Genomic DNA, 12,348 nt, shown 5'->3' on the forward strand with positions numbered 1-12,348 from the left:
GGTCCATGACCAAGCACCTTCACGCACAAATGGGTCAAGCAACGGATTGGAGGGAGAAGAACTTATACATGCTACATGGAGGCCCATTAGGGGTGGCTTAGTAGTTACTGTAGTGTTAGAAAGCATAAACTTGTCTTACATGTGATTTACCCTAGATTTTGTGCACATTCTAGAACATTGCCTCACATGGCCGGCCATGTGCCCATGTGCTCCATGTGGAGTAATTTCCATTTCATTTAGGTAGCATTTCATCTTCTCTTAGCTTAGGATTTACGGCCTCCTTAGCCTATAAAAGGAGAAGCCCATCACTTGTATTTTCAAGATTAATGAGAGTAATGTTATGCTGCCCACATTGTGTCATACATTGCTTTTGCCTAGTTTCTAGGACCTAATCTTCATCTTCACCATCTATCAAAGGGCTGGCCGAACCTCCCTTCTTCCATACTCATCATGCACCTTCAAGATCACCACAACTCCTAGGAGGATCTTGCCCATTTCAATCCATAGCTTCTGCACCATTTTCACAACATCCAAGAAGAGCTCCATGAGAATGCCATTACTTACCAAGCTTAAACGTTCTACCCCCGATCTGTGTCTCCACAATGTCCTCTGCTGGCTCGGGTCGCCTCTCCCGAGCGCTTTCTACGCGGGAGATCCCTGTGCGGGCGTCCCCGTCTCTGCTGGGTGGGCGCTCTGTAACCATGAACACCCCCCTCTTGGTCTTGAGGCTGTTCTCGTAGCACTTATTAGCCTCTTGCTGATCCGAGTTGATGGTTATCACCTTCCCGCTCAAGTCCGGCAACTTCATCTTCATGTGGCGTGTTGATGCTACCGCCCTTAGCCTATTCAAAGCTGGTCTTCCCAACAGAACATTATAGGCTGAGGAAGCGTTAACCACCAAGTACCTTATGTTCTCCGTGCGGGATGCAAAGCCATCCGTGAAGGTTGTCCTCAGCTCCAAATGCCCCTGTACCTTCACCTGGTCCCCTGCGAAGCCATACAAGCACCCAGTGTATGGCCTCAGCTGATCGGGAGACAACTGCAGCTTATTAAAGGTGGAACAAAACATCACATCCGCCGAGCTGCCTTGGTTCACTAACACTCGGTGCACCTTCCTTCCCGCGGTTACAACATAAATCACCACAGGTTCATTGTCGTGAGGAACGATATCTCGAAGATCGGCCTTTGTGAAAGTAAGGTCGACATCGAGCACGTCATTCACTGCTTGCACCTCCACTGACATCACCGATCGTGCATACCTCTTGTGCTGAGAGGCAGTACTCCCTCCACCTGAGAAACCCCCCGAGATGGTGTGGATTTCACCATGAACGGGCATTTCATGCCCCTGATCCTCTCCTGACGCTGTTGGGGTCTCAGTCCCCTCTGGCTCCGCCAAATAGTCATTTAGGAACCCACTCTTCACCAGCTCATCCAACTGGTGTCCCAACGCCAAGCAGTTGCTAATGGGGTGACTAAACACTTTGTGAAACTCACACCAAGCCTCCTTGTGAGGTCCCAACTTCTTGTCAGACTTAGGTGGTGTCCTCAACCTTTCTGCTATGTTGGGCACGGCTATCAGATCTTTCTACTCCACCATAAAGTTATGCCTCACAGGCTTATTCTCCCTTGCACGCCCCTAACCTGAGGCTTCCTGGGTTCATAGGGTTGCTTCTTCCCATGGCTCCTCTTCTCCGTTGCGGCCTCATGCACTCTCATGGGCTGCGCACGCGTTGGCGCACGTGGGCGCGTGGGAACAACACAAGTGTGCTTCTCATTCACTTCCCCTTCCGCTGTGATGTGAGCCACCGCACGACGTCTGATCTCAGCAAAGGTTTTGGGGTGGCTTCTGATGAGTGATTCACTGAAAGGCCCTAGACAAATCCCCTTTCTGAACGCATGAATTATCATCGTCTCGTCCTTGGTGTTAACCTTCACCACTTGCGCCCCAAAAATGTTAACAAACTCCTTCAGCGACACATCCTGGTACTGCCTTACGTCGAAAAGATCGTAAGAATTTGGTGGGGCAGCGCGATTCGCAATGTACTGTTCCCTGAACAACTTTGACAACTGGGCAAATGACGTTACATGGCCATCAGGGAGGCTGATGAACCAATCCATCGTCGTCCCTACCAACGTGCTCATGAACAATTTGCACCTTTACCTCATCAGAACCACCAACCAGTATCATCTGTGTATGGAAAGCTGTAAGATGAGCCTCTGGATCCTCCATCCCAATGAATGTGGCTTTTGGTCCCACGAACGTAGCTGGTATCACAGCATCCATAATCGCCTGCGAGAAAGGCATTGGGAATTCTCTAGGAGGCGTAGCACCCTCTTGCTCCTCCACCTTTCGATCCCTTGCCTGATTCCGCAACTCACGCCGCAACTCCTCATTGGTTCGGTGTAGCTCTTCGTTTCTTGCTTGCGACGCAGCCAGATTAATCTGAATGCGTTCTTGCTTAGTTCTTGCCGCTGCCATTGCTTCTTGAAGGCCCTGCATCATCTCCATGACCTGTTGTAGGGTAAGACCTTCGCCACCGATTGGCACAACAGATCCACACCGTTTGCACTCCAACGCTCAAGTCAAACACCGGGCAAAGAAACACCAAAAACTCCAACTTCTAAGAGCTCTGTGTATGTATTTTGTGTGTGTTACTGGACTTAGGAATGCGTACCTTATTCTGTTGGTTGTTACCCTTTATATACTTGAGAGTCTTTGCTATTTCTGTTTAACTGTAACTATGTCCACTGTAGGTGTCCCTTAGCGCCACTGTCACCTTCTCTTAAGGTAACTTAGCACTTAAGACGTCCTTACTGGAGTGCAACCTCTGACGAGATGACCACTTGGGTACCAACTCATGCACCCAATCTCTGGGATCATTCATTTTAGGAGTCCCCTAGCTGTCCACGTGCCATGCATGCAGATCACCCCTGGGAACGTGACCCTCCCGAGTCGTCTCCCAGTGGCTCTTTAACTGTGTCACTCTCTGACCGCGTCACTCACATCCCATGCACGGATCCCTCGTGGTCTAGGCTTCTCCCTTACTGATAACTGGAGTGTGGCTTGGAAACCACCTCTTTTGGCTTATCTTTACTGTTCGGGTCATCGAGGTCTGAGGCCTCCTCGCCCTTCACTCCCGATGCCAAGCACACCTCGACCACCTTACCTCGCGTGCTTCGCGGGACCCTGACCCATGCTCCTCGTGAGATCTAGCCTTCGGGGCCCATCATAACTGTGGTTAATGCCGAAGTCCGAAGACTGGTTGATACAAGACCTATTACTCTTAGTGTACGAGATTTTTCTTTTTTTGTTACATCATGTATATGAATTAGAGAGAAAAATGGTTGTACTTTATATCGTCAAAATCTTAAATCTTATAAATTTATTATTAATCAAAATTATGAAAACAATATAAAGTATATATAATCAAAATTCATTATTATATAACAATAATAATAACTTCATTACTTATTCATACCTCAAAATTATATTTCACAATAGATTTAATACTTCTATCTGTTAGACGTCACACTTTCTAGAACTTAATAGTTAACTTTTGAATAAGTTAAAAATAAAAATTCAAGATAAACCATTAGTCAAAGCTAATGCAAATTATTAATCAGAATGAAAAGTGTTCAATACTCAACCTAAAACGAAATACATAAAATCGGTAACATATAAACATTATTTATTTATTTCTAATCCCGTAGATTTACAGAATAAATTATTTAATTAATTTTTAGTAATTAATATACGGCAAAAGAGAAATTATTATCGAAATCTCTTCTTTTTATATTTTACTTTTATTAATAATATTCAAACGGTGAAATACCAATAATTTGACTAACCTTCAACTTATTATAATTTTAGAGAATGACTATGATATTTTGAGAATTTACTTTATTTTTTTTTTTATAAATATGAAAGTTATTTTTTTAATGGTCATATTGCTCCTAACATTGATCGATAGGGTGTAAAAAGATACTGAATGTGAAAATCCACACGTGACTTAATGGAAACCAATTAGCTGTTAAAGTAAAAAAAAAAATATATGATAAGATAAGCAGGAATAGAAAATTTCATTAATTTAACATTTTTTCCTTTCCTTTCCTACTCTTCCACGCCAACCGTTTTCTAAGAGAGAGCCGCCCATGTCCCTTTCTTCTCCATAACATTATTTATTTTCATTCTTTATTCTTTCTCATTGGACTGCTCTACTCACTCACTCTGCACACCACACTCACTTCTCTCTCTTCTCTTTTCCCAAATGGGGAATTATAAAATCCCATGCTCATGCTGCCACCCTGCCATTTAAATACTTACATTATGGTTTTTGGCTTTCTTTCATATTCCACACAAGAAATTAATATAAAAAGCATATACTAAAATTAAGCATATGTTTCCTCCAAATGGTTGGTGTCTCTATGTTGGATCTCTCTCACTTCTTTCTCGTCTTAAGTTTCTTCTGCAACATTCCAACTCACTCTTTTCTTCTTCTTCACTCTCTTCCTTCCATCTCATGATGTTGCGTTCTTAGCTTCAACTCACTCCCAACGTCTCTTTTCTCTTTGTTTTCATTGCATGTTGTGTAACGCTCGCACTCCATTTATGGCTGCCTTTGACTTGTCTTCTCCTTTTCAAGTGTTTTTACTTCTTCTCTCTCTTTTCGCCTATGTGTAAGCAATGTTGTGTTATGGACGTTACTCTTCTTAATGGCTAAATAAACAGCCACAAACCCATGTCTCAAAATCTTCACTTTTCTTCACTTCCACTTCCAAATCAATTTCTGCTCCTTCTTTGTTATTCTATATAACGCCGGTATGATGTAAAGTTTTTTAGTTTTTGTGTTGGGGGCGTCTCTCATTAGGGTAAGCATCTCTTGATCCATTTATTAATCTCTTCTGATTATATTCATCTATAAGTTTTAGTTACTCTGGCGGAAATTCACATTAATCTTATTTTGCCTGTACTTTTGTTAATCAACAAATGGAAATGCTTAAATCAGTGTCTTACACATATATGTCACAAGATTTATTTTTATTTTCATAGAGTTCTTCTAATTTTGACCAGTAAAGAAAACTCTATCTGTTTCTTAACATCTGATTTGTTATTTTTTACTTTTTTGAAATTGGAATAGTACTTTTTGCTGGATTTCAGTGTCTGTTTCTTGTTCATATGTCTACAAGAGTTGTTGCTGATATTTTTTGTCTGGATTTTCTGTCTGCAGTTACAGGCAATTTTATTGGCTGTAAAAGAGGGTAAAAGGTTTCCCTAATCAACAGTTAACAAAGGGGCATATTGAAGGAAGATTTGCCTGCAAATGATCTATTATGATATGACCAGAAAAAAAGCATTACCTGTCTCAACCTTTGTTAGTGGCTTTTGTTTCAGTCATAGTGCGAAAAAGATGAGAGTTGTGGAGTTATCACCCTCAGGTGGCAATGGTTCCTCTACTACTGAAGATGAACCTTTACCTCAGGATGCAGATTATAGTAATGTTCTGACTATTAGTGACGAGCTAGAGACTTCAATCTTGGCAAGATTTCCAAGGTCACAGCATTGGAAATTGTGCTCTCTAAACAAGCGGTTCTTGGGGCTAGCGAGGAGTGGCGAGATCTACAAAATCAGGAAAGAGTTGGGACTGAAAGAACCATCTGTGTTTATGTTAGCTAGTGGAGAAAGCAATTGGTGGGGAATGGAGTGGCCTTTCATGTCAAGCAGGAAGCTCCCTCCTATTCAATCAGATTATAATTTTGAGTTTGGAGACAAGGAGTCATTCTGTGCAGGATCCCACCTATTAGTCTCAGGCAAGGAGATTGATGGGGCTGTAACTTGGAGGTTTGATTCAACAAATAATGAATGGCTCAAAGGGCCATCTATGATAAACCCAAGGTGTCTTTTTGCATCAGCCACATCTGGTGCTATTGCTTTTGTTGCTGGGGGTGATGATGCAACATACACCCAAGTTTTGGATTCTGCTGAGATGTACAACTCTGAAAGCCAGCGTTGGAAGCCCCTACCAAGGATGAACAAAAGGAGGAGGTTTTGCTCAGGTTGCTTCATGGATAGCAAGTTCTATGTCCTTGGAGGGCGAGATGAGCATAAGAGGAACCTCACTTGTGGCGAATTCTTTGATGGGAAGACAAACAGTTGGAACTTGATTCCTGACATGTGGAAGGGTATTCCTCTTTTTGATTCACAGTCTCCACCTCTTCTTGCTGTTGTCAACAATGAGTTGTACACACTGGATGCTTCTTCAAATGAGCTGAAAGCGTATATGAAGGGAAGCAATTCATGGAAAACTTTGGGAGTGGTTCCTGTGAGAGCTGATGCACAAAGAGGTTGGGGTGTGGCTTTTAAATCTCTTGGTGATGAGTTGCTTGTGATTGGTGCACCTTCTGTGCCACACAGAGAGCGAGCCATGTGTATGTACACTGGTTCTCCTGATCCTGCTGGTGAGAAATTCAGGTGGAGGCAAATTGGATGTAGCAGCATTCAGCTCAGTCACTTTATCCGCAATTGTGCTGTGATGTGGACCTGAATTTTTATTTGAACAACAAGAGCTCGAAAACCATCTAAATAAAACTTGGAGGTCAATATGGAGTTTCATTACAACAAGCTTGTCATCTGATGATTGATCTTTGTTTCTATTTTGTTACATGTTGGTGTGACTTTTTAAAACAACTTATTAGCGTACGTATCTTCTACCTTTAATCTTTAGCTTAATAGGAGAGTGAAAATGGCAAGGAATATCCAATTATTGTTGGTGATGAAAACCAGATAAGGAGATTCTAACCTCAAGTGCTATCTTTTCCCTTCTTCTGCTGATTATGCTACATTTCAAATCATGTTACTGGATATCATCAAATTTTAATCCTTTGGTTCATTGCTTGAGTTGCCATGTTCAAAATACTTTTCAGTTCTTTCTCAGGTTCCCACTACTATATATATCAAGGTAATTTTATTTAGTCATTTCAAAACTCTGAGCAGTAATATTTCCCACTGGTTATGTTTTCGTTCAAAGAAAAAACAATAGGAAAACCAGAGCGGACACAGGAAGAATATTTGGAAAGCATTTTGTTTTTCATTAATTGCACGATTTTTTTTCCTTCTTTTCTTCAATACTTCCCAATTGAATTTTTTTTGTATCTGAAGTAATTTATTTAATTTAAAATCATATAAATTACATATTTTCTGAAATCTTTATTTCAAGTTTAAAAGGAGACAAAGTTCAGCTATTTGAACCTCGAGATACCAAATTGACTTTGGGATTGTGTTATCATTTCACAATTAAATTTTGGTGCATGAGTAACATGTACAACTATCAATGACAAACTTGTCCTCTGCATAGCATTTGCGTTAAGTTTATATAATTAATCTTCCTTCAGGTCTGGACGCTCTTTTGCTCCAATTTTTGCATGGTTAGATGATATATGAGCAGGGATGTACATTTGATCCATAGTTAATGGTCAAACTCATCCCATACCTAAAATAAACTCTTTTTTATTGACCTATTAATAAGTTTGAGCATCCAAACCCTTCACATAAAAGAGTGCTAAGGTTAAACTGGGTTTCATCCAGTACAAAATTTCTATTAAGAACTAAACTTTAAGTCCAACTCAACCTTATAAAACCAGCTTTTAAGGTGAGATTTGCACCCACTTATATACTATTATACGTCCTTATATCTAGTCGATGTGGGATCTTCAACACACCCCTCACGTCAAGACCTGCCAACTCGTGCGTGAGACTACATATTTATGGATGGTCCGATAGCGGGTGGTTTGATAAGCTCAACAAACACTTACTAGGATAGACTCTAGATGACTCTAATACCATATTAAGAACTAAACTTTAAGCCTAACTCAACCTTATAAAGTTAGTTTTATAAGGTTGAGTTAGGCTTAAAGTTCACTTCTTAATAATTTCAATTAACTTTTTTACCTTTTTAAAAATTGTATGAGGTTTTAAAAATTTAAAATGTAAATTGACCCCTAAATACTTTACATTAATTATAATTTGTTTTTCAATTAATTTTTAGTATTTTTAAGGTTGAGGACCATTCAACTTCTCAAGGCCCAACTCGTCCTAGCATGACTTAGGCTCGACTCAACCTAACCCAACCTTTCATCACTTGAATCCAACTTGATTAGACATTTCCTAACATAGATCAAACCTAACATTGGCTTGACACAACTTGGCTCGAACTCAGGATGACCAACTCAATCTGACCTTGGCCCTGTCTAACTCAGCCTAACCTCGACTTCAGCCGACTTCAACTTAGCCCAACCTAACAAAGCTTGACTTGAGATTGAGTCAGTCTAACTCATCCTAACATAGGTTAGGCATGACCAACCCAACATTGACTCACTCAGACTTAACCGAAACTGATTTGGGCTCAACTTGACCTAATCCCGTCTTAACCTGGGTCAGACCCAATCCAGTTTAACCTGACCTGGGCTAACCCAGACTTATTTGTGTTTGACCCAATCTAACCTACTCGAGCTTCAATTGAGATTGACTTAGACTTGACCTGATAACTTTGAATGACTTAGGCCCAACTTAACTTATACTTTTCTGACTAGTGACCAACCTGACTTGGGCCCAGTTCGACTCAGTCTGATATGAGCCTACGCCAACTTGGGTTGACCCAAGCCAACCTATGCTTAACTTAATGTGACCTGACATGGACTTGACCTAACATGGGCTTGACCTGACATTGTGGGTCCAACCAAGGTCGAGCCCATCTCATCCTTACCTGACTAGGGATGACAATGGGTCTGCTACCAAAACAATGCGGGGAGAGCTCACTAATCTAGTTCGCTGCCCACTTAGGCCCGCCCCACATAAACCACAGTCCGTGCGGGCCAACAACGGGGCTAGGCGGGACGGGTTGGCCTGTTGGCCCGCGTAAATAAAAAATAATTATTTTATCCTTTTGTAAAAGAAAATCACACCTCACTCACCCATTATTTCAATGCGACCTTTATTTTATTTTATAAAAAAATTGAATTTAATGTACTAAAAAAAGAAATATTTTATTTTAATCATCTAAAGAAGTTAATATTAAGAGTCACAGTGAATTTAGTTTCAATTAAAGTTTTATATTTAAAATTTGTTAATACAAAATAATATTAATAAGAGATTTCAATAAGATACTAGTTAAAAAATTATTCATCTTCATTAAAATACTTTGTAGCAAATTTTTTGATATGATACTCTAATATTTACGTGTATATATATAGGGAAAATAGATGCAGAACAAATGTTTAATTATTTTTAATCAAGCCTTCTAAGAACCCTCATACTTGAATTCTTTTATATTTTAATCTTAATTGAATGAATTGAAATAGGGATGAAATTTTAATTTTTAAGCAACAGAAATAGGTTTTTTAATAGTTAATAAAATTTTAATTTAAAAAAATCCTTTTATGGGCTACATCTTATGCGAGACGGGCTAGTGAAATGAGCACGCATTCCTTGCGCGGGACGGGCCAACCCATATTCCTACCCTTAGACGTGACAAGGTCTGACTCTATCTAGCCTGACGTGGGTCTAACTTGACTCAACATGATCAATTTAACATGGTCTTAACTCGACTTGGTCTAACATGAGTTGGTTTGCCTCAACCTAATTTGACTTGGTCAAAATTTGAATTGACCCGACTTGACTCTACCTTACTTAAGCTGAGCCTAACTTAACTTGACTTTAACCTAATTTATCTCGGCCCAACCTGGACTTGACCCGATTCAGTGCAACCTGTTCTCAGCCTGACTTGGCCTAACTTGATTTATGTATGACTAGACCCTACCCATATTGTATTAGTTTATCACAAAAATGAGTGATAAAGATTTTCACAAAAATGACTTTTTTTTTTCGTGATGTTTTCTCATAAACAAAGATGTTGAATGTTTACTAAGTATATTCCTAGGAAAGAGATGTAGGTCATTAATGGACACGCTTAAGTACCAAATCTTTCCTAGTCGGCTTCTTTAAACCACTTTTGCAAAATTTCTTAATAAAAAACTTTAGAAAGATTTTTCCCAAAAGTGTGTGTGGGTACATGAATTCTTAAAGACTTAAAGAAGGTTAACTATGGATGTGATTAAGAAATTAAGCCCTATTTTGTCACATACCTAAAAATTGAAAGTGCAAGTAATGATATTTAGAAGGAAAACAAAAAAAAAATCTAGATGAATTCATAAGTGAAAGGGCAAGTTACACTTTGAGACCCTTCACACTTTCACTAAACAATTAACTATTACAAAGTTTGATTAAGGAGAGGGGATTGCCCCAAAGGAATTTTCTCAAGACACTGATGGTATGTTTGAATTAGGTAGGAGATTTGTGAGGATTTGAGGGAGTGAATTTGGAGTGATTTGTGAAGAAAGTGAGGTTTTTTAGATTAAAGTATGTAAAGTGGATTTGTGAAAAAAGTTTATTGAAGTTTGTGAGTGATGTGATGGTTATAAGAGAATTTTTAATTTTTTTAAATGATTTAAAATGTAAGTTTACAAATTTATCCTTGTCTTTAAAAATATTTGAATAATGAATATGATATATTTTTGCGTAGATTGAGTTAATTAAAATTTTGTAAACTATTTCTAGTACTCTTATATTAAAAAAATTATTTTTTTAAAAATTATTTAATTAATAATGCATTTTAGTAGTTCACAATTAAAATATTACCTCTGATACTATCCAATAAACAACTTTAGAAAAAATACAAAATATGAAAGATTGCCTAAACATGAAAAATTGTAAGAAAAAATAATCTCAATTAAAAAATATACAAATTATCTCACATTATTGATTTATGAAAATTGTTAGATAAAATTAATATTTAAATATTCATAATTATAAAAAGTTTAATTACATTTTTTAATTTTAAATTTAAATAATAATATTATTTTGATATTTTTTTAATAATAATAATTATTATTATATAAAGTTATTTTTATTATAAATAACTGTATTTATTTATTTTATTATTATTAATTATTATTTTTTATAAAAAATTGATTAGTTATTTAATTACATATACAATTTATTTCAGACTAATATAATATATGCATTTCGCAAATATAAATTATTTTTAATCCTAATAAAAATATGTACTTTACCTTTTAAGTTATTTTTGTATTTTCTACATCAAACATTTTGAGTATTATTTTTTTAAAAATAACTCTTTATAATGCTATAACAATTATTTAAAACTTGTAAATTATTACAAGGTGTAATAAAATAAATTATATTATATTTTGTATAAATATTACAATAATATTTATTTATTAAATTTGATAATGGTCAATAAAAAATGGGAGACACAAGCTCCAACACATGGATTTTTTCTCAAAAGTAAAATGATACTTATACTATTTATTATCATATACTACTTTCTTTTATTTTTCAACCATATGAAAAAATTATTATTACAAAATTGTGGCCTAATTAATTCATATGAAGAACTTAATAGGCATGAGATGAAATAAAGGAACTATTCCAAAACAAACACAAAGGCATACTAGTAATATATTCCTATGATAGTTGATTTTCCACTCCTTTCTTCTCATAACTGCTAGAAACTCCAATACTCATTTCTTTGCAAATCCTCTTCTCTATTTCTTTACAAATTAGTAAATACAAACAAGTTACTCACTCTCCTTTTTGTCTTTGTGAACAATATTTAGGTAGAAACAAACACAGTGTAAAGCAAAGAGAAAAGAAATCACAAGAATTACACAAAATTTTATGACAAAAGCTAAAATTACAACATGGAAATATAGCTAGCAACAAATTTTGGTACGAGAATTTTGGATTGGTGATAGAAAATTATGTTTTTAACTTACTTGTTGTCTTTGTTTTTATGTGTTGGTAGGTCCATGAACAAAGCTCTGGGTCTTCATCCTCCTTATTCTATGGATGTTGTGGCGGGATGAGTTTCTACCATCCCTTACCTCTTGAAATGATTTGGCCTCATATATCATTGTTGGTTTTGGAACCTTATTATTGCTTGGAATTTATGTTTTTTTTTCAAGATCAAACAAGGATGGAGCATCATGGCCAATCCACCTAACGCATGAAGAATAACTTAATAGAATGAGAATAATCAAAATGTTGAGCGCATCATGTCGAGCAAATAAAAGCCATTGCAACACAAAATTCCATAGACTACAAGACTGAGCGAAAATCCAAGGGATGAACAAATGAAAATACTTAACCATGAAAAAAACGCATATTTGCTCAGAAAGGGCTCAAACCAAATTTCACCAAGTTTGGGAGCAAAAGGATTTCTCTTAAAGCCTAAGCCAAGCTTATCATACCTTATGACTAAGATTTAGCAGTGC

At 37.3% G+C, this 12,348-nt stretch overlaps 2 protein-coding genes across 2 annotated transcripts; one reads left to right on the top strand and one right to left on the bottom strand.

Annotated features, from left to right (window-relative positions):
• Positions 1–556: 556 nt before the first annotated feature.
• LOC137815620 (uncharacterized) lies at positions 557–2,509 on the bottom strand. The gene is made up of 3 exons (XM_068618732.1): positions 2,162–2,509; positions 1,642–2,067; positions 557–1,585 (listed from the first exon to the last, which is right to left on the bottom strand). The coding sequence occupies exons 1-3, from the start codon at positions 2,507–2,509 to the stop codon at positions 557–559; spliced, it is 1,803 nt and encodes a 600-aa protein (XP_068474833.1).
• A 1,698-nt stretch (positions 2,510–4,207) lies between these two features.
• Positions 4,208–6,887, top strand: LOC137813697 (F-box/kelch-repeat protein At3g27150). Its single transcript, XM_068616080.1, has 2 exons — positions 4,208–4,869; positions 5,229–6,887. The coding sequence occupies exon 2, from the start codon at positions 5,322–5,324 to the stop codon at positions 6,540–6,542; it is 1,221 nt and encodes a 406-aa protein (XP_068472181.1). The 5' UTR covers positions 4,208–4,869; positions 5,229–5,321; the 3' UTR covers positions 6,543–6,887.
• Positions 6,888–12,348: the final 5,461 nt, after the last annotated feature.

Source organism: Phaseolus vulgaris, chromosome 1, assembly GCF_000499845.2.
Source record: "Phaseolus vulgaris cultivar G19833 chromosome 1, P. vulgaris v2.0, whole genome shotgun sequence".
Taxonomy (NCBI): domain Eukaryota; kingdom Viridiplantae; phylum Streptophyta; class Magnoliopsida; order Fabales; family Fabaceae; genus Phaseolus; species Phaseolus vulgaris.

Excerpts from the sequence above, each read along its gene's own strand:
- LOC137813697 (XM_068616080.1), top strand. The coding sequence starts at position 5,322 with ATGATCTATTATGATATGACCAGAAAAAAAGCATTACCTGTCTCAACC.
- LOC137815620 (XM_068618732.1), bottom strand. The coding sequence starts at position 2,509 with ATGGAGATGATGCAGGGCCTTCAAGAAGCAATGGCAGCGGCAAGAACT. Across the intron at positions 2,068-2,161 it reads TGGTTGGTGGTTCTGATGAG|TTGTCAAAGTTGTTCAGGGA; the intron begins GTAAAGGTGCAA and ends TCATTTGCCCAG. Across the intron at positions 1,586-1,641 it reads ATGAACCCAGGAAGCCTCAG|AAAGATCTGATAGCCGTGCC; the intron begins GTTAGGGGCGTG and ends ATGGTGGAGTAG.